The sequence below is a fragment of the Sus scrofa genome, chromosome 5, assembly GCF_000003025.6.
Source record: "Sus scrofa isolate TJ Tabasco breed Duroc chromosome 5, Sscrofa11.1, whole genome shotgun sequence".
Taxonomy (NCBI): domain Eukaryota; kingdom Metazoa; phylum Chordata; class Mammalia; order Artiodactyla; family Suidae; genus Sus; species Sus scrofa.
Genome location: NC_010447.5, coordinates 100,364,663 through 100,383,776, shown reverse-complemented (window position 1 = coordinate 100,383,776; position 19,114 = coordinate 100,364,663). Strand labels below are relative to the sequence as shown.

The window sequence follows — 19,114 nt, the reverse complement described above, 5'->3', positions numbered from 1 at the left end:
TGCCTTCGTCTGTGTTGTTGAGGCTGAGGCAAAGGCGCGTGTGTCCCAGCTCTTAGGATGGCAGAAGAGGACGCAGAGGATCAGACATGCTGGGATTTAAGCCTGAACTGAGAACGTCATCCTTGACTTTCCTGTAGATCCTGTTTGGTGATCCGTTTCAAGGAAGCCTGGAAAATGTAGTGTAACCGGATGGATTTTTATGGGCAATTAGGAGCTTCTACCACAAATACTTTTTCTTTTCAGGGGCAAAATAGATACCAGATTTTATTATGTATGTAATTGTGACCTATTAATGTCAATAAATAATTGACATTTTATTTGATAGAAAATAATTCTTCAAGGAGACAAATAATAATAATAGTTCAGGAATTATATAATTATAAGTACTGTAATTATATTACAGTTAGTGATTATTACACAATTATAATTAATAATAATAATTATTGCTCAGGAAGACAAATAATGCATCACTTTGCTGTGGAAGTAATGCAGTATTTGGGTCATGAAAGAAAGAAATATATGCCTCATACAACACAGGTGGCCTCCCTGTAGGTGTCCCTGGAGTGTGGCAGGATTTAGAGCTGAACCTGACACAGTTAACGATGAAGGTAGGCACTGTGAAGACAAAACTGACTGGGCTTTGATGCCTAAGTTAGGCCAAGATGAATTAAATGGGAAACCAAATCGAAAGATGGCTGAAGAATAAGGCAGGTAGGCAAACAGTTGTTCAAGGAGGGACAGAGTCGAAAAAGAATTGGTAACCATTATTCTTTTGTCTGTTGACCAGCAGCTGCACCTGCTGTATAGTCAGGAACTTGAGGACAGCTGAGTACATAATCAACTTTCAGTTTCTGACCTTTAATAATAAATGTGTGAAACTCTGAGAGTATTTGACCTGACATAATTTTCATAGCAAGTAGGGGAAAAGCTAATTAACATAAATTGAAGGTATTGATTGGCTTAAGTGATGCAAATAAAGATATGAGGGTAGAATCATATTTCACATTTATGAAATGAGATAGTTTTCATATAACACTTTTTGGAATCCGTAAGTTAGACCAGGGAAGTGATGCCGTTAACATTAGTGTAATGTGTTTGAGAGTTTTATGCTCCCTTTTTGTGCCATTTGTACTGGTTAAATAAAGTAAACTTTAATAAATCAATGCATGTTGCATTCAGTAGAATTGTTGTGAAGATTGAAGATCTTGGGGAAATTGTTCCTTTTTTCGTGCTGTACTTGATTGAAGATGATTTTGTTTCCATTACAAAGCTGAATATGTTAACTTTACCATGTGTGGTTTTTATGAGAACTTTGATCTGCTTATGGATATTTATGATGTCTTCATGGCATATGTGATGACCTGCATTGCTCTGTTTCTTAGTTCCTAGTGTATGCGTTATATTTGTGACTTTTTCATTTTTTTAAAGGTAGGTATGGCTTCTGTTGTGAGGATGTTGATGCTGTTGGGAACAGACCCACCTGTGACAATGATCTCGTGTCCTTGTGCCACTCCTGGCGTATTTAGCAACTCTGCTGTGAGCCATTGGTATATATTGATTGACTTTTAGGATGTATGGACCCACACAACCATAAAGGTTAACGGAACACAGGCGAATTCTGCGAACTGTGGTTGGTGTCCCCGGAGTCGTCGTCATGGTTTATGCACTGTCTGTAAAAACGCTGGGAGTGTTTGTTTAATTTAAGCTTTGATTAAGTAATCAGTGCAGAATTGGTCTAAGTGTTGATGTCTTCTGCTTCTTTCATATTTGTCTTTCTTTATGAGAAAAAACCCAAAGAAACCATTTTTATTCTTCTCAAAATTGTGAGACATACAAACACTTCGTAAAGAAAAAGTATTCTTACATACTCTTTGTATTGACTTAAAAGTATCTTTGTTGTGCAGGTAAAGCTAGGTTTTAATATTCTCTCTTTACAGGATAAAAACAAGTCTACAAAGTCAATCGAGCTTAAATCGACAATATTAATTTTATATTTTGAGTGGTGTTGAGCTAAAACTGAATTTCTGCAGAGTGCTTATGATTTATTTGAGGGCTCTGTCCCTGGGTCCTTTGAGTTTGGCAGCATGACCCTGTGATTCCTAAAGCTTAAAAAAATGTTCTCCATGAGTCCTTTAGTGTGGTGTTTATAGCATCCACATAATAATGGTTTAAAGTGGTAACTTTGTTTCACATTTTGCATGTTGATTACTGCATAAACAAATATGAGGGGCCGTACTTACTGTTACGGCCTTTGTGTTCATTGAAAGAAAACAGCCAGATCTGGATGATCGACATACATTTGTATTGAATCGAGTGTTCATTAGTAGAGCATAGAGCATGGTAAATTCTCTACCTTTTCAAACATAAATTTGGGAAAATGTGTATATTAGCCACAGTATGTGGATTTAAAAAATTCTGTATCAAGATATATCAATGCAAAATTGTGAAAAGGGACTTCTCTGATAAATTTCTGTTTTGTTTTATCTTAGTGGGTTATATTTTTAAAAATGTAATAAACTTGCTTCAGGCCTCTGCTTTCTTAGACAAATGCCATGAGGTTTTAGGACCTTTGGCAGAAACTGCCAAATGAGTAAAAGCAGGAGGAAGTCATTATTGCTTGCTCATTAACAGCTGCAGTGGAAAGACGTTAAGAGAGGGTGAAAAGTGGAAGCAGTCATTTATTATTCTTTTCTGTACACTTTCTCTCCTTTTTCTTACACACACTCTAGTCACTTCGTGGGTAAAATGGTAGGTAGGCATCAGTTCCGTTTTCTCTTCTTTTAGGCCTTGCGCTTCTCCTTGGTGAAGGATCGTTTTCTGGAGGCAGAGGCCTGGCTGTTAAATAGAAGCCCTATTTTACAATGAACAAGGCATTCAAGATGTGGTAAATTCTGATGATCTACTTGTAAATCACCGTATGTGGATATTAAAGAAATGGAAGAACAGATTCCTTATCAAGGCTCTGGGCACATGTGCACAGAGCAATGTAGGTGGGAACTGATTTTCTGTGAAATATAGGCTGAAAATCACATTAGTCTCAAAAGCAGCGGATCATTGAAGTTGTGGTTATTTTGAGCCTGAACTAAATGGATTAAACAATTCTCATTTCATTTCGCTTGTAAATACGTAGTCTTAAAATGACCCAATATTGATTGAAACCCACTTGTGAAGAGAATGGGAATGAGAAAAATGATTATTCGAAGTGGCATTTACTCCTTCATTTGGAGAAAATGATTGAGAAGAAATGTGTTAATGAATGAGTTAGTGCGAGCCCACCGTCAGATAACTCTTGACAGAATTCCGTTTTAAAGTATGGGACGTATAGTCTTCTTTGTTTTAGGTAGTAATAACACATTGTACTTTTTTTTTGGCTTTTTTTTTTTGTCTTTTTTGCCATTTCTTGGGCCGCTCCCGCAGCATATGGAGGTTCCCAGGCTAGGGGTTGAATCGGACCTGTAGCCACCGGCCTACGCCAGAGCCACAGCAACACGGGATCCGAGCCGAGTCTGCAACCTACACCACAGCTCACGGCAACGCCGGATCGTTAACCCACTGAGCAAGGGCAGGGACCGAACCCGCAACCTCATGGTTCCTAGTCGGATTCGTTAACCACTGCGCCACGACGGGAACTCCTACATTGTACTTTTGAATATGAATGGAACACTTTTGTCTTTGGAGCAAAGATTTCTCTTCTTTTGATAGCTTCACCCCCACTCCCTGCTATTGGAAGACTTCTCTCACAATTGAATGGGCTTACAGCATCATATTTAAATGAGAATTATCTCAATGTGTTATCCAATAAATAGTCACTGTCTTAACAAAGTTATATTTTGGAGTTCCCACTGTGGCTCAGTGGGTTAAGAACCCAGCATGGACACTATGGATTTGATATGGATTTGATCCCTTGCATAGCCCAGTGGGTGAAGAATCTGGCGTTGCTGTAAGCTGTGGTGTAGTTTGCAGATGTGGCTCGGATCCAGTGTTGCTATCGCTGTGGCAGAGGCTAGCAGCTGCAGCTCCAATTCAGCTTCTAGCTTGGGAACTTTCATGTGGCCTGCCCTTTAAAAAAAAAAAAAAAAAAGAAAAAGTTACATTTCTAGAGCGCTCTCTGGTGGCCTAGCACTTAAGGATGTGGAATCGTCACTGCTGTGGCTCAGGTTACTGCTATGGCATGGGTTCAGTCTGTATGCCACAGGCAGCATATCTGGCCAAAAATGTTACATTTCTAGAAGTTGTTTGCATTAGATGGAAATATTTGCATTCCTGAAAGATTTCCTTTCAAAAACATAGTTTTAGTATTATTTCAGATCTTAAGCAATTTCAGTATAGCTGATTCTTTTCATAGGTGTTTATTTACCTGGATGCATAGTTGGCACATGGCCAAAAGAATAAACAGTTTCTTAGAGATAAATTTTTATTATTTGGTGACTCTCTATGTATATATAAGTGAAAAAAAAGTTCAGAAAACCCCAAACCATTTGTGTGTGTGATGTGTGTGTGTATAGATAGCATGTGATTAACTTGTTTGAAAATAGAGTGCAGGTATTTTAGGTAATTATCTTATTCTATGGGGAATTCTGTATATTCTAAAGACTAGTCATTCATCCGCAGTTTTAGTCAACTCTTTCCTCAGATACAGTTGGTTTTTAAATTAGGTTTTCTGTGATTGCTTTGACCAGGGTTTGCAGGGTAACATAATTGCAGCTTAAAAACATGCTTTCTCTTACCTTCTCTTTGATACAGTTTCCTTTCATACGGCCCTGAGGTTGCCTCTGATGTTACCTTTTTACTCTGATTTGGGCACTGGCACTGACTTTGTCACGCAACGTGATAGTCTTGAGATGGACATACTGGCGATTTGGGAAGCAAGAGCTGACGAACTCCACAGAAGACAGTGTTTGATCCGTTTTGACGCATGTGTATATTTTGTGTTGCGGGCTTTTGGTCGTGAAAGTCTACTCACAGACTGCTTTTTTTTTTTTTTTTTTTTCCCTTGTCTTTTTGCTATTTCTTGGGCCGCTCCCGCGGCCTATGGAGGTTCCCAGGCTAGGGGTTGAATCGGAGCTGTAGCCATCGGCCTACGCCAGAGCCACAGCAACGCGGGATTCGAGCTGCACCACCTACACCACCACTCACAGCAATGCCAGATCCTTAACCCACTGAGCAAGGCCAGGGACCGAACCCGCAACCTCATGGTTCCTAGTCGGATTCGTTAAGCACTGCGCCATGACGGGAACTCCCCAGACTGTTTTTGAAGATTTTTCCCAAATGAGTACATATTTTATTTAAAATTTTAAAATTATTTATGCTTGTACATTTTTATTTTACAATTCTAAAATTCAAAGTTTTTCCTTGTATATGCTATATTTGGTTTATATAGCAGTTATATAAGGTGTGTTTTATATATATGTATATATACATATAAACCAAATATAGTATATACCATTTTACATTTTATATATCTATCTATCCATCTATCTATATATATCTGTTGTTGTATTTTCTTCTCTTATCATGTCCTGTGTGTGTTATTATTTCTTGGACCCTGAATCTCCTTGAAAACTATATCGTCCTCATTTTTGCAGCTGCAGAATGGACACATAGCAGATACTGTATAAACTGAATCCATGGAGGATACTTAGATATTAAAGTTAACTTGAAATCAGTACTAAAATAATGATTAATTCATGTATCAGGTTGGAAGAAGCAAATGAATATATGCCTTTGTTTTGTGTCGTCAGGCCTCCTTCCTGGCTCGGTTATCCTCGTGTTGCTGGAGTAGCACCGACTGACCATAATTGTATGGGGTGTATATTGCCCTTGAAATCAAAACGAAAACCAGTTTTACTGATGGGTGCCAGTCAGAAAACCATTACATCATTGACAAGTTAACACAGTTACAAAAACTATAGTTAAGATAATCTCAAAAAGGCGCAAAGGTGAATATGGATTGGGTGATTTAACTTTTTCTTCAGTTGAAAAACACTAGGTTTTACAAAATGCCATGTTAAAATATTTTTCCTTTGGATGATAATAGAAATTACACATCTACACTCACACAGCGATGATAGGATAAGAATGCAATTGAGTAAAATAGGATCCATCCTCCTTCCCTTTGATAAATTTCCATCTGAAACCCAGTGAAAACAAGGTGAACCCTGATGTAGCAATAATCAAATTGTCCTTTTCATTGGATCCGTAGAACTTGGAGTAATTATGAACGCTTAGGTGAGTGGAATTTCTAGATCTTTCCTCTGATTGCTCACTGTTGCTTACACTTATTTTCAAAATGATTATTTTTGCATCTGAGGTAAGACTTGAGTATTCTGATCTGGGGTTTCCATATTAACCAACTCTAGATTTAATATTATCAAGGAATATTTTTAATGAAACATTCTCAAATATTTTCACATGAAATTAATGTCCATTTTTTGCTATGAGCTAATGTTGTATTTTTCATAAGCATATTTATTAAGAGTCTTACCTGAAACATATATTCCCATTTCCCCATTCATATATATTTCTCATATTATGTATTTTTACTTCTAAAGTTACCATGGAAATTTTTACTGGGGTAACATTTAGCCTCTAAAGTACTGACAAGTATTTTCTCGGTTGATTAGGTGAAACTTTTGTCTTCAGAACAGCTCTGGTTGTGATGAGCATGTTGAAACATTGAGGAGTAACTGTACCAACCGATTAACAAGGCCAAATGGGCACCATCTAGTGGTGATATAGACATAGTGCAGCCTAATTTGAAAAGAAAATTGTCTTAGTGGGTAACAGCTCAGATGCCTATAGGAGCCGGGCAGATAATACAAATGGAAGTCCATGGGAGGAAAAAAAATCAATTATTGGCATATATCACATCTCTGTGATTATGGAACAATGGTATGAGCACTTGATAAACAGGATGTAGAAGAAGGTATTTTAAACACAGAAAGGAAGGAAAAATGCAAGCTCTGTAATAGCCCTAAGGAATGGCCAATTCATGGCAAACTCAGCAGCTTATCATCAGGTTCAATTGATTGCTGTCATTCAAGAACACAGCCCTAGTGTTCCCAGACCTTCCAGTTTTTCAAGAGAACCTGGAAATCTGAAACCTTCTAATTTTAGTATGTGGACTCATTTTTAAATTAAGGAGCAGTAGCACCCCAACTTAAATGCATCTTAGGGGGAGTTCCCTTTGTGGATCAGTAGGTTAAGGGTCCAACTTCTCTGTGAGGATTCAGGTTCGATTCCCGGCCTGGCTCAGTGGGTGAAGGTTAAGGATCTAGCATGGCCTCAAGCTGCAGTGTAGGTTGCATTTGCGGTTCAGATCTGGTGTTGCTGTGCCTATGGCGCAGGCCGGCAGCTGCAGTTCCAAGTCGACCCCTGGCCTGGGAACGTCCATATGACACAGGTGTGGCCCCATCTTGGGGCCACTTTGAGCCCTTGTGAGCTCTTTCTTTCAAAAAACATCTTGAATTTATTGATTTCGTTTCTTTCAGAGGACAAAACAATTTGGATGTCTTCTAGCAGCATTGTGAAGTCATTCTGCATTATCAAGTGGCTGCATCCTTGCTAGATTGAGTCTTGGTGGAAGATTCTTTTCATTGCCCACTATGTAAGATGCCAAGGCTGTAGCTGTAAATAGGACAGACTCTTGTCACTGGTCTCTCCCAGTGCTGTGTCTTAAATGGGACACCTGGTAATGTGATCACAGAGCGTGGCCACTTTCTGCAGGGATTATACACACCGAGATGTTTGGATATGTGACCTTCAGTGTTTGTCTTGGTTCTTGAGCTCTGTATAGAATTTAAGTTGATGATTTATGTTACGTTGATTTATTTTTCTTGTAGCTTTCTGCTGGGCAACTTGGGGTTCTTAAAAAGATACCACTAAATCAGGCCTGGCAATTTAGGGCAGGATAAAACACAGAGGTGGTTGTTTGTTACTTTCTATCTTTCCCCAGAGCCCTTGACCTTGACCGCATCTTTCTGCATCTGCACAGAGGAAGTGAATAGAGAGAAAAAGGAAGAAGGACCAGGATTCAGACTCCTTTGAACTTGTTCACAAAGTGGGAGAGGCCGAGGGGAATGAAAGGAACCACAAATAGCGGTGTGGCCTCGTTCCTTCTCTCAGGCCTCCTCCATTCATCATCCCTTTCAGAGGCCGGCCATGCCCCGTCCATTTGCCCGCTGGCTTCCTCCAGTCCCTTTAGCTGTCCAACCTGATCCATGGCCACTTTCTCACTTGTTGTTTCTGTTTCTGCATCCCTGGTCTCTGTTCTGTTCCTCAGTCACATCACACGTGATCGCCCTTATGCCACCGCGCTGGTGTTCTTTCTGCCTGAAATAGTAACTCGCAGGTACTCGCTTAGTTTCGACGTCCCACTTGTCATTCCTGAAGTCTCCCTTTCTTCGTGAGGTCCAGCTTGCTCGTCTCATTGAGAATTATGTCCCTTGCCCTCTCAATCCCCTCTATTTTACTCTACCCCTCATCAAATAGCAGTGAATACATTTCACTGTAATACATAATTTGCCTATTATGTTTGTAACCTATTCTCTGCTAAAATATAAGTACGTGGAGAATAGAGATTTTTGTCTTGTTTTGTTTACTGATGTCTCAGAAAACTGTGTGTGATGTATAGAAACCCTTTATATATTTTTAAATGAAAGAATATAGAACTTCTTTCTCTCTCTCTCTCTCTCTCTTTTTTTTTTTTTGGCCAGGTCTGCAGCATGCAAAAGTTCCCAGACCAGGGCGCCAGCCCAAGCCTTAGCAATGATAATGCCAGGAGTGGCACTCTAAATGTTAAATTTCTTCTGTAGGTCTGGGCATATTTCCCACGCTGCTGTAATTGCCCACAGAAAGGTTTCTTGCAGCAGATTACATCATGTATAGGCTTATGACCTATTTTTTGGTTACTAGAAATTGCAAAAAAATACACGTGAAAAGGAAAGAGACATTTGTATGTTTGGTCCCCAGAACACGTTAAAAGTAAAAAGTTGATGTGCATGCTCTCCGTATAGTGGGCAGTCACTTTGTATGGATAATTAGTATTGAAAACAATGATAAAGCAAAGGTAATTGGTTTAAAGCAGTGGAATGGCAAAGACTATGGGGCAAAAGGCCTGCGATGGATCCTGGTTACGCCATTTGCTAGCTCAGTGACCTCAGTTTAGCTATTTATTACCTTATCTTAAAAATAGAAATGGTAATAGAATCTGTCTTCATTAACTTAGGATTGCATAATGATATGCTTTCCGTCTTAATCCATACTTTTCCCTCCAACAGTTAACCCAGCATATATATCTAAATTTGCAATTGTTTTATTTTTCTGCTCACTTGATAGATTCTCCCTTTAGCATCAAAGCCTGTGTTGTGTGTGTGTGTGTGTGTGTGTGTGTGTGTATACAGGTTTTGCTTTTTTAGGGCCATACCTGCGGCATCTGGAAGTTCCCAGGCTAGGGGTTGAATCAGCGTTGCAGCTGCTGGCCACAGCCGCAGCCACAGCCACAGCTGTGCCATATCTGAGCCACATTTGCAGCCTACATCACAGCTCATGGCAACACCAAGATCCTTAACCAACTGAGCGAGGCCTGGGATTGAACTCCCCCAGCCTCATGGACACTAGTTGGGTTTGTTCCCACTGAGCCACAGTGGGAACCTGCTGTATCTTTGTGTTTGGATGTTGTATTCCCAACTCTAAACACAATGGCGCATGGTGGTTGCCCAGTACATGTGTCACTGAGTGATTAATTCAGCACATGTAAGCCGTGAAGTTCACACGGCATAAAAGCAAGTTGGTTTGTAAGCAGTTGTTATAGGATGGGTGTCTGTCGTTACTGTCACCATCTGACCTCTTAGCATCATTGTCAAATATCTATCACTCAGACTCCTTTAATTTACTGCCAAGGGGCTGACCATCTTCTGGCCCTGAGTAGAAGTTCAGTGAACTAACACAGGAGACACTGAGCGGATCTATGATCTCTTTCTAGGTCTCCAGGCTGGCTGGTGTTCTGGTCAAGCATGGCGTCAGCAAGGGGGACACTGTGGTCATTTACATGCCCATGATCCCTCAGGCAATGTACACCATGCTGGCCTGTGCCAGGATAGGCGCCATCCACAGCCTCATATTTGGGGGATTCGCATCCAAAGAACTAAGCAGCCGCATTGATCACGCAAAGGTAAGGAAGAGCTCTGTCTGAAGGCGTAAGTAGCAGCTACGTCAAGTACAGCCATGTGTATCCAAGAGCGATCTGTACTCCGGAGATCCTGCTGTTGAAGGGGGTTAAAGTTGACTTTGTGTTTGGCATACTCTGTTAACCAAAATCTTATCTTTTTGAGTTTGTCCTATATGTGAAAGACATCTTCCTAGATGCTGTGAGGCACATGACATATAAGGTGCATGCCTTTCAAGTTAGCTTTGTGTGTATAAGACATTTAAGAAAAACAATACATGAATAACCATGTATTCATTCAACGTGTATTTATTCAGCTTCCACTCTATGTCTGGTATTGTCCTTGGAACTGGTTAATAAACGACACTTAACACAGGGCCTGGCATATAGAGGATTGACCTTTAGAGCTGTACAAGCCCAGGATGAGACATTCTTCACAAGGAAGGGAGCTGATAGACACTGAGCGTCCCCTGAGTGCCAGGTGTAGAGTGAGGTTTTGCATATCTGACTTCACCTGGTAATAGATCAGTTATTAGAACAAGGAAGCTGCTTTGTGCACTAACTGGCTGGATTCTTTTTTCTTTTTTCTTTTTCTCTCTCTCTTTCTCTCTTTTGAAAAACATGTTGCGTTGGTGCTTATGAAGGGAAATCTAGGGGGAAATAGCAGTCACTGATCTGCACATCAGTGGGTGGTTGGGGACTGCTCTGAGGAAGCTGTAGAGGTCAGTTTTTTAGCTGCAGACATCAACTCTGTTTGGGCCAAGGTATGGTATGTATTGTTTCGTTTAAAAAATATTTTCTGCAGTGTGGAGAAAGTTATAAACATATATACATTTATATGAAGAATTTATAAATCTAATGCTGTACCACTGGAGTTTTCACTCATCACACGCACAGGCACAGGCACATGTGTCTGCAGATACACAGACATGCCAAGCCTTGCGAAGGATTTCGACAATAGATGTACATCCTTCTGGGCAGAACCATTGAGTAGGTCAAATTGAAGATGAGAAGATGGAGATTGAGGTATATAGTTGAGATATTTGGACAGAAGTAATAGGTGAAAATGGATGATTTTGATGTCATGATTTTCAACTAAATAGGTGAAGGAAAGGTTTTATTTTAACAGATGAAATTGGGAAAAATGTGTTCTAACAAATCAGTTGAGGTGGAATAAAACCTCCAATAGAAGGTTGTTAATAGAAATGTGAAAGGGGTTATTTTCTCGAGGAAGAGTCTAGTTTCGACTTTATTAAATTATTCAACTTTTGATATATTCAATATGTGTTTTTAATTTGATGTGTAACTTTCATTTATGCGGAATTCTAATCTTGGGGAATGTTATCTAGAGTTATTGTTGTAAGTATTACAGGTGTTAAAATGTGAATTATATTCAAATGTATGACCTTTAAAAATGTAATAAAAAGATTCCAAGACTTACTTTTTCAATTCTTTCCTTTTTTTTTTTTTTTCTCCTTTTAGAAGGCAGCTTGATACAGTGGAAAGAGACAGGGTCTGAAATCATTCAGAACTGGCCCTCCTTCTGTTTCCTCCACTCGTAACCTGGGGCACGCTATGCAGCTGCACTGAGCCTCAGCTCCATGAATGTTAAATGATATTAAAAAGCAGAAAGTGCTATATATGCATATATTTGGCATAATATAAGCCTTCCCCGATGAGACATGTTGTAACCAGAAACCAAAGCTCAGGCACAGACGTACTATCTTGGATTGATTATCTGTCTCCTGAATAATTTATTATCTGTCTCCTTTGCTTTGGATTTCTCCATGAAGAAACAGTGTGCTTAAAAGAGTAAAGACATGCTTGTTTTGCAAATTAATGAGAGTTCTACTTCAGTGCCACAAATGTTTATTGAGAGCTTATGGTATGGCAAGCGCTGTACCAGCCAATGGAGACAGGGAGGTCCTGGGGTCCAGATTTGGCCCTGGAGAGCTTTCTGTGCAGTGAAGGGGGTGACGGAACACGTTGACTCTAGTTGGGCATCTGAGGCCTGCCCAGGATCTACCAAGGAGTCTTTTGAATACAGTACCTGCGCATATCTTGAAGAATGACTAGCAAGTTGTCAGGTAAAGAAGAGTGCCAGGTGTGTCTTAATGAAAGGGGCAGGTTCAGGCTCTCGGGGGCCTGAAATTTAAGTGATCTGCAGGCCCGTTTAAGAAAAATGTGACAAAATTGCAAATGCACATTTGGTGGAAATGAGTAGGCATTTAGAACAAGAGAAGAATCATAGACGTTGTTATTAGAGATTCAGGTCTCTTCCTTCTGAGGTCTTTAGACCTTTAAGCAGAGATGCTTACATGGAAAGCCTTGGAAATCCTTCCTGATAGCAACCAGGCTGGGTCTTACCCCCTAAAAGATGCTACAGCTTCAGCAACAACTAGATGTTACTCAGGCCTCTGCAAGTGAGGGGGCCCTAGGCTTCCTTTTCACTGGTTCCTGGCAAATGCACATCTACCGGCTTAATGAAATTCTTTGGAAAGTAATTTTTAAACAGCTCATATTTATTATCCAAAAATATCATTGTGTAATTCCAAACAGGTAAGTGAGATTTGTGAGGAAGTTGTGAGGTCTATAACATTTAAAACTAGTTTTTTCGGAGGTCCCATTGTGGTGTAGTGGAAACAAATCTGACTAGCATTCATGGGGATGGGGGTTTGATTCCTGGCCTTGCTCAGTGGGTCGGGGATCCTGCGTGGCTGTGGCTGTGGCTGTGGCTGCCATCTGTGGCTCCAGTTCGACTCCTAGCCTGGGAACTTTCAGGTGCCACAGGTGTGCCCCTCCCCACCCGCACCCCCCAAAAATAGTTTTTTGGTTTTTAGGACATTTATTCAATAGAGAACAGATCATTCAAACCTTTTTTTTTTTTAAGGGCTACACCCGTGGCATATGGAGGTTTCCAGGCTAGGGGTCCAATCAGAGCTACAGCTGCCAGCCTATGCCACAGCCACAGCAATGCCAGATCCCAGCCACGTCTGTGACCTATAGCACAGCTCAGGGCAACACCAGATCCTTAACCCACTGAGTGAGGCCAGGGGTCAAACCTGCAACCTCATGGTTCCTAGTCGGATTGTTTCCACTGCTCCATGATGGGAACTCCCTCAAACGTTTCTTTAGATATGTCACATTGTTGGCCTGCACCTGACGTTGTGTGATTAATTAGGATGATTAAGATTTCTCAATTATTTACTTATTTATTTTTCATTGTAGCCCAAGGTGGTTGTTACAGCGTCATTTGGCATTGAACCTGGAAGGAAGGTAGAATACATGCCAATTCTAGAAGAAGCGATGAGAATAGGACAACACAAGCCAGACAAAGTTCTCATTTATAATCGTCCAAATATGGTAATGTGAATACTGAGTTTGGGTCTTGCTTATGGTGATGTGGTAAGGACAACTCTTGCTGACTATTTGGAAGGAACACTTGATTTATCAACTATTAAATATACTTCCTGAATGTCGCTATTTTTGGCAAAAGGAATATTTTCTGTCTTTACAAAAAATAACTTGAAACAAAAGATTGAAACAGAACTATCTGTAATATTCATGAATTGGATTCAGTGGATTCAACGTATAATGAGTTGGATTATACATTGGATTCAGTGTAAAATCTATTGTGTCCTTTATTAATTTACATAATAATAATAATACAGTTGACCAAATGCAGGGGTTAGGGACACTTGCCACCTGGGAAGTCAGAAATCTTAAAATTTTTACTCCCCCATAAACTTAACCGATAGCCTGTTGTTGACTGGAAGCCTTATCCATAACATAACCAGCCGATTATCACATGTTTTGTGTGGTCGGTGTATTATAGATTGTATTCCTACAGTGAAGTAAGCTAGAAAAAAGAAAATGTTATTAAAATCATGAGGAGGAGAAAATACGTTTACAGGACTGAACTGTATTTATTCATATCGTAAATCTACGGCATCTGTTTACAAGATGAATCATCCTTCAGTCCTTCCATCATCATTGCCTCACATGATGCAAACACTGCAGAGGTTCTGTGTTTTACTAACATAGCCATTAACTAACGCATTATTAATTTAATATTCATTATCATTCACCTTATGTCTGTGTAAAGATACACTGGTATCTACATGTGTGCATTCATAACGTAACTTATTCTAATTTTTTTGATATTTCTAGGCAGTGTGGTTCATTTTTGAGTTTTTCAAATTGCCACAAATCTCCAAAAATATTTCCAGTACATTTATTGGAAAAAAATCTGTGTATAAATGAACTCTTGCTCTTCAAACCCCTGTTGTTCAAGGGTGAGCCGTCCTAAAAAGCATGTCGGTGTGATTTTTAAGACACCTTATTCATGGGTGATTTTCAAAGTCTTCCTAATGATTTTATGAGTGAGGCATTACTCCCATTTTAAGGAAGAGGAATCCAATAAAAAGAGAGATAAAGCAACTGTCTTGCTAGTGTCAGGTCATGTTCTGAATGCCTACACTTGACTGTATCCTTTATCTCTCAGCTGCCCAGCCTCATGGCAAGATGTGGCTCATTTGCATGTAAAATGTCTTTTAAAAATTCTAGGAAAGGTATTTGGGCTGGAAATAAATACTATGTTCAGGAAAACAAAATAGGAATGGTCTAAACAGATAAATTATTCCGTGACCCATGAATGAAGAGCAAGCGGTGTTCTATATCACTGACTCTATTGTATGATGCTTTTCTAGTAAATGTGCCCGATTGCTCACTTGATTTTTACATCCATGCAGTTATTTATAGTGGGACCAACTTGGGTTTCTAGCAGACGAGTTTTTTGCAGAAGGAGAATTGCAAGTGTGCAAAGAATCGTGTATCATTTTGTGGAGCTCTTGAGAGGTTGGCTGTTGAAGATGTTTAAATGACAAGGTATAAGAGCAGAGAGCATTACAGCTGTGTCATTTTGCTTACCACCCAGCAATTGCCATTAAATCCCTGTGTAGAGCTGCAGTGGTCTGTGGGTCATGAACTGCAGCACTCAATGATTTTAATGTTTTTACTGTCTTGAAGAAGAATTTTAAGTTTCTTTCAGATGACCTCTAACATATTTTTAAAAAAGGTTTGTTGCAGTCCAATCAGGGACTTCAAAGTCAGCAATAAAGAAGGCTTCTGTAAGGGATGATTAGAGGAAGGGTGGGAACACACAGACACACAAGCTTTTATGCGAGCATGTGTGTGCTGGTCACACACAGAAGAATGCACAGAGAATTTATCAAGAACTTATGCTGGGCCCAGTGTTAAGTCCGTTCACATACTCCTCATTTAACTGAGACATTCTTGTGAACCAATGAAGTTGCTGTTACGGGTCCGCCTTACAGATAAACTGAGTCCTGGCCAGGTCACAGCCCAAAGACACAGCTAATGAGCGGGGGAGCCAAGATTTGAACTCAGTTTAAGGCTTTTCACCAACAAGCTGTGTGTTATTTTCTTTTCCTTTATACGCCCACTGGGTATGGATACAAATGTTTCCTATTCAGATCTTCCCAAGCAAAGAATCTTCTTTCTCTTCTTAATAGGAGGAGATCGATGCTCTGCTTTCCCCTCCCATGTCTAGCTGCCCTTCTGTCCCTCTTGGTTTTGCTTGAAACCCTTCCCTCTGTCCTGACTTATCTTTATCTTAAATGCTATCTCTTGTCCTTCATATCTGACCTGCTGTTGAGGCAGTAATTAAGCCCAGTGGATTGGCTTTGCTTTGGGTTTATAGAGACACAAATTATGAGGCTCAGTGTTGCATCTCATTAAGCAGATTGCATTTTTGCCAGAGCAGATAAAAACCTGGCTGCCATGCCTAAGCCTCAGGCAAGCAGTGACTGCATCACCAGCAGGGGCAGGTCCATCAGTCACCCCTGGTGCTCCCCCCAAGACTGCCTTTTAAGGAACAGGAAGAGAGCAAACATTTCTCCCATATTAGTCAATGACTTAGGTGGAGGAAAACGAGTAGCTTTTTATGTATGTCGCATTTGCTCATTAATTTCAAAACTGATTTTGTTCTTGAAAAAAGCAAAAGTACATTACTGCTTCACCCCTGAAACTGATTTAATAGTCTCTCATTTGGAAAAAATGGCCACAGTATGGCTCCTAAATGGCCCTTGTATAAAGAGAAATTTTAATGAGTTAGTTGAGATTTCATTGTGATGACAGTTGTTCCAAAGTAACATGGATGATCAAAAATAGTGGTTTATCAGGTTAATAGTGAACATACATTTACAGAAACAAAAACGTCTGTTAAGCACTGACTATCGGTGAAAACATGCCTGCACCACGTTGAATTTTTTTTTTTAATTAAAAATTTTTTTTTTTTTTTGGCCATGCCCACGGCATGTGGAAGTTCCTGGGTCAGGGATTGAACCAGTGCCACTGTAGTAACCAGAGCTGCAGCAGTGATACCACCAGGTCCTTAACCTGCTGAGCCACCAGGGAACTCCACATTGAATCTCTTAAGGCTCACCCTAGACATGAATAAAATGTTTTCTTTTGTAAGTTCAGTTGAAGCCAGTGTCAAATTTTGGATTTTTTTTTTTTTATGAACTTTTAACTTAGGATTTTGAGATACTGAGTTCTAAGTCTGATATTTAGTGATACATAGGCCTAGATTTCAGTCAGATGCTCCAACTAATACAGATTTAGCTGCTCTCCAGTGTTTTTCTGGCTTATGCTCATTGCATATTCCTATTTTTTTGCTCTGTAGGAGACGGTTCCCTTGGCTTCAGGGCGTGACCTCGATTGGGATGAAGAGATGGCAAAAGCACAGTCGCAAGATTGTGTTCCTGTTCTTTCTGAACATCCACTGTATATTCTGTACACATCTGGAACGACAGGGTTGCCAAAGGTATGCACTCTTTTAGGGATAGTCATATTGGCAGATTATTTTTGCACCAAGAATATTTGATTACTGACTGAAAGTATTTGCAGACCTTACCTTGAGTTTTCAATTTAGGTCGTTCGTATCTTAAGAAATGTTGTGTCTAAATGTAGAAAAAATCATTATATTTAATGTCAAACACTTTGTTCCTGTTTCTTTCAAAATCTTCACAGATGTCAGCAGTATTCAATTACTTTAGTAAGCCTTTAAAATTCATATATATTTGAGTGAATAGGAGTTGGTTTAATAGAGTTTTATGAAATGTATTTTAAATGAAATATTTTCATTTTTTGAATTGAGGTATAACTTTCATACCGTGTGAAACTGATTTCTGATTTAGGGGAATTCAGTTCATTGTTATCAATGCAAGTTTGAGAATTGGCCTAGACAGTTCGAACAACAGGCAGTTTATCCAGAGTATTGACCCATTTGATTTGAAGCACTGAAGATGCTCAAGATTTTTAAGTCTTCTTACCATGAAAGGTATTTTCACAAAGCAGAGTTAAAAGTCAGTGCTCCTGAATGGGTCAGGTACCAGAAAAATACCATTTGCCTGCTATGTTCAAATACTAGTGTTTCTCTATATAACTTCATAAAGGCTTATGATATCATCTCCCTATCCATCTTTATTAAGGAGTTCAATATTTTTTAAATGTTGGAAGGTTAGTGAGCAAAGGGACTTTCACAGTCACTAGACTCCTATAGAGCATTGCTCTCTATCATTATTAGATCTTTGTAGCGTCAGAATTCTGAAACATAACCACTATTTTTATAGTAGTGATTCTGTTAGTTTAGATTTTTACAAAGGAAAATTAAAATGTTTCGTATGAAATTCACTTGCTTATGAAAAAGAAAACATTTGGTGGGGGATTATATTCACTCTGAGTCCATAGGCCATGTTTTATTACATTTTGGTCTACCATTGTGTCTTGTATGTAGTTGGCACTCACATTTTTGTTGCGTGCATAAATAAATGCCTATACATGAAGTTATTTGTGTCATTGTAGAATCAAAGCCCCATGATTTTTTTTTTTTAACAACTCTGGTCATCTGAAAAATAAGATTTCTTCTACTTAGGATTCTAATATTTGTTTAAGCAGTCCAGGTGACCTTCTGGATGCAATCCTTACCTTCCATTTTTTGCAGTTGTGCATTATGCATCAGCCGCATAGAGTCCAGTGGAATGTTTTGGTAAAATAAAGGGGGACTTAGCAAGTTATAATCCAATATAAAAGTATCAACATGAGAGGAAACCACTGACCCTGAAAACATAGTATAACCTAACCAAACTAAAAAAAAAAAAAAAAGAAATCGCTTTAGATCCTTAAAAGCCCAAAAGGATTTTATAAAAACCTTTGTGACTTTAAATCACTCTCAAATTCACTGTGGCCTCGACGGAGATGCATTTGAGAGGGCAGAGGAAGAAAGCATCATCAACTCAAAACTGATTCAGCCAGTGTGGTAGAGACAAAATAAAAGTAATATCCAGAGCATTTAATATAAAAAGGGGTGGTTCCAAATAAGGAAGCGTCTTGGCGATTCCAGGTTTCTCTGGGTCCAGAAGTTCTTTTCAAGATTCCTAGATGCCCAAATCGAAGATCACTCGACATTTCAGTCATCCTCATTTTCCTTCTAATAGACCATCCTGAAGATGAGCTGTTTCTGTAGATTGGAGAAGGCTTTACTTGTTCCAAGAGTTCTGTTCACAATCGATTGAGCTTAATTCAGTAGGTATTCCTAAGTGTTCATGAGGGGTTCAAAGAGATTAAAAATATGAATCAACTGCACTCCCTTCAGTGAAGTAAAGTTGAAATATCTATGAACACAGGCAGGGCAAGGTAGACTGGGATCCTTGCCTAAAGGTCAATGCGACTTCTCTTTTCCTGAAAAGATAAGATTGAATGATGTCTGAAGGATGAAATTCCAGTAATTCAACAAATATTACTGAGCAGCCAAATATGTGTTTGGCTTCCTTTTTAGAAGTTTGACATTCTATGGCTGGACACAGGCGCTGAACCACTAAAGAGCCCTGTAATATGAGATGTATGAGGAAGAAGAGTGAAGCAAGG

At 39.4% G+C, this 19,114-nt stretch overlaps 1 protein-coding gene across 3 annotated transcripts in view; it reads left to right on the top strand.

Annotated features, from left to right (window-relative positions):
- ACSS3 (acyl-CoA synthetase short-chain family member 3) overlaps positions 1–19,114 on the top strand; it is a 156,975-nt gene that overhangs the window by 45,453 nt on the left and 92,408 nt on the right. For all 3 annotated transcript variants that reach the window (XM_003481763.4, XM_021093056.1, XM_021093057.1), the window contains exons 3-5: positions 9,983–10,171; positions 13,394–13,528; positions 16,872–17,012. In XM_003481763.4, the coding sequence (XP_003481811.2) occupies positions 9,983–10,171; positions 13,394–13,528; positions 16,872–17,012 (465 nt within the window). The remainder of the gene's footprint in view (positions 1–9,982; positions 10,172–13,393; positions 13,529–16,871; positions 17,013–19,114) is intronic.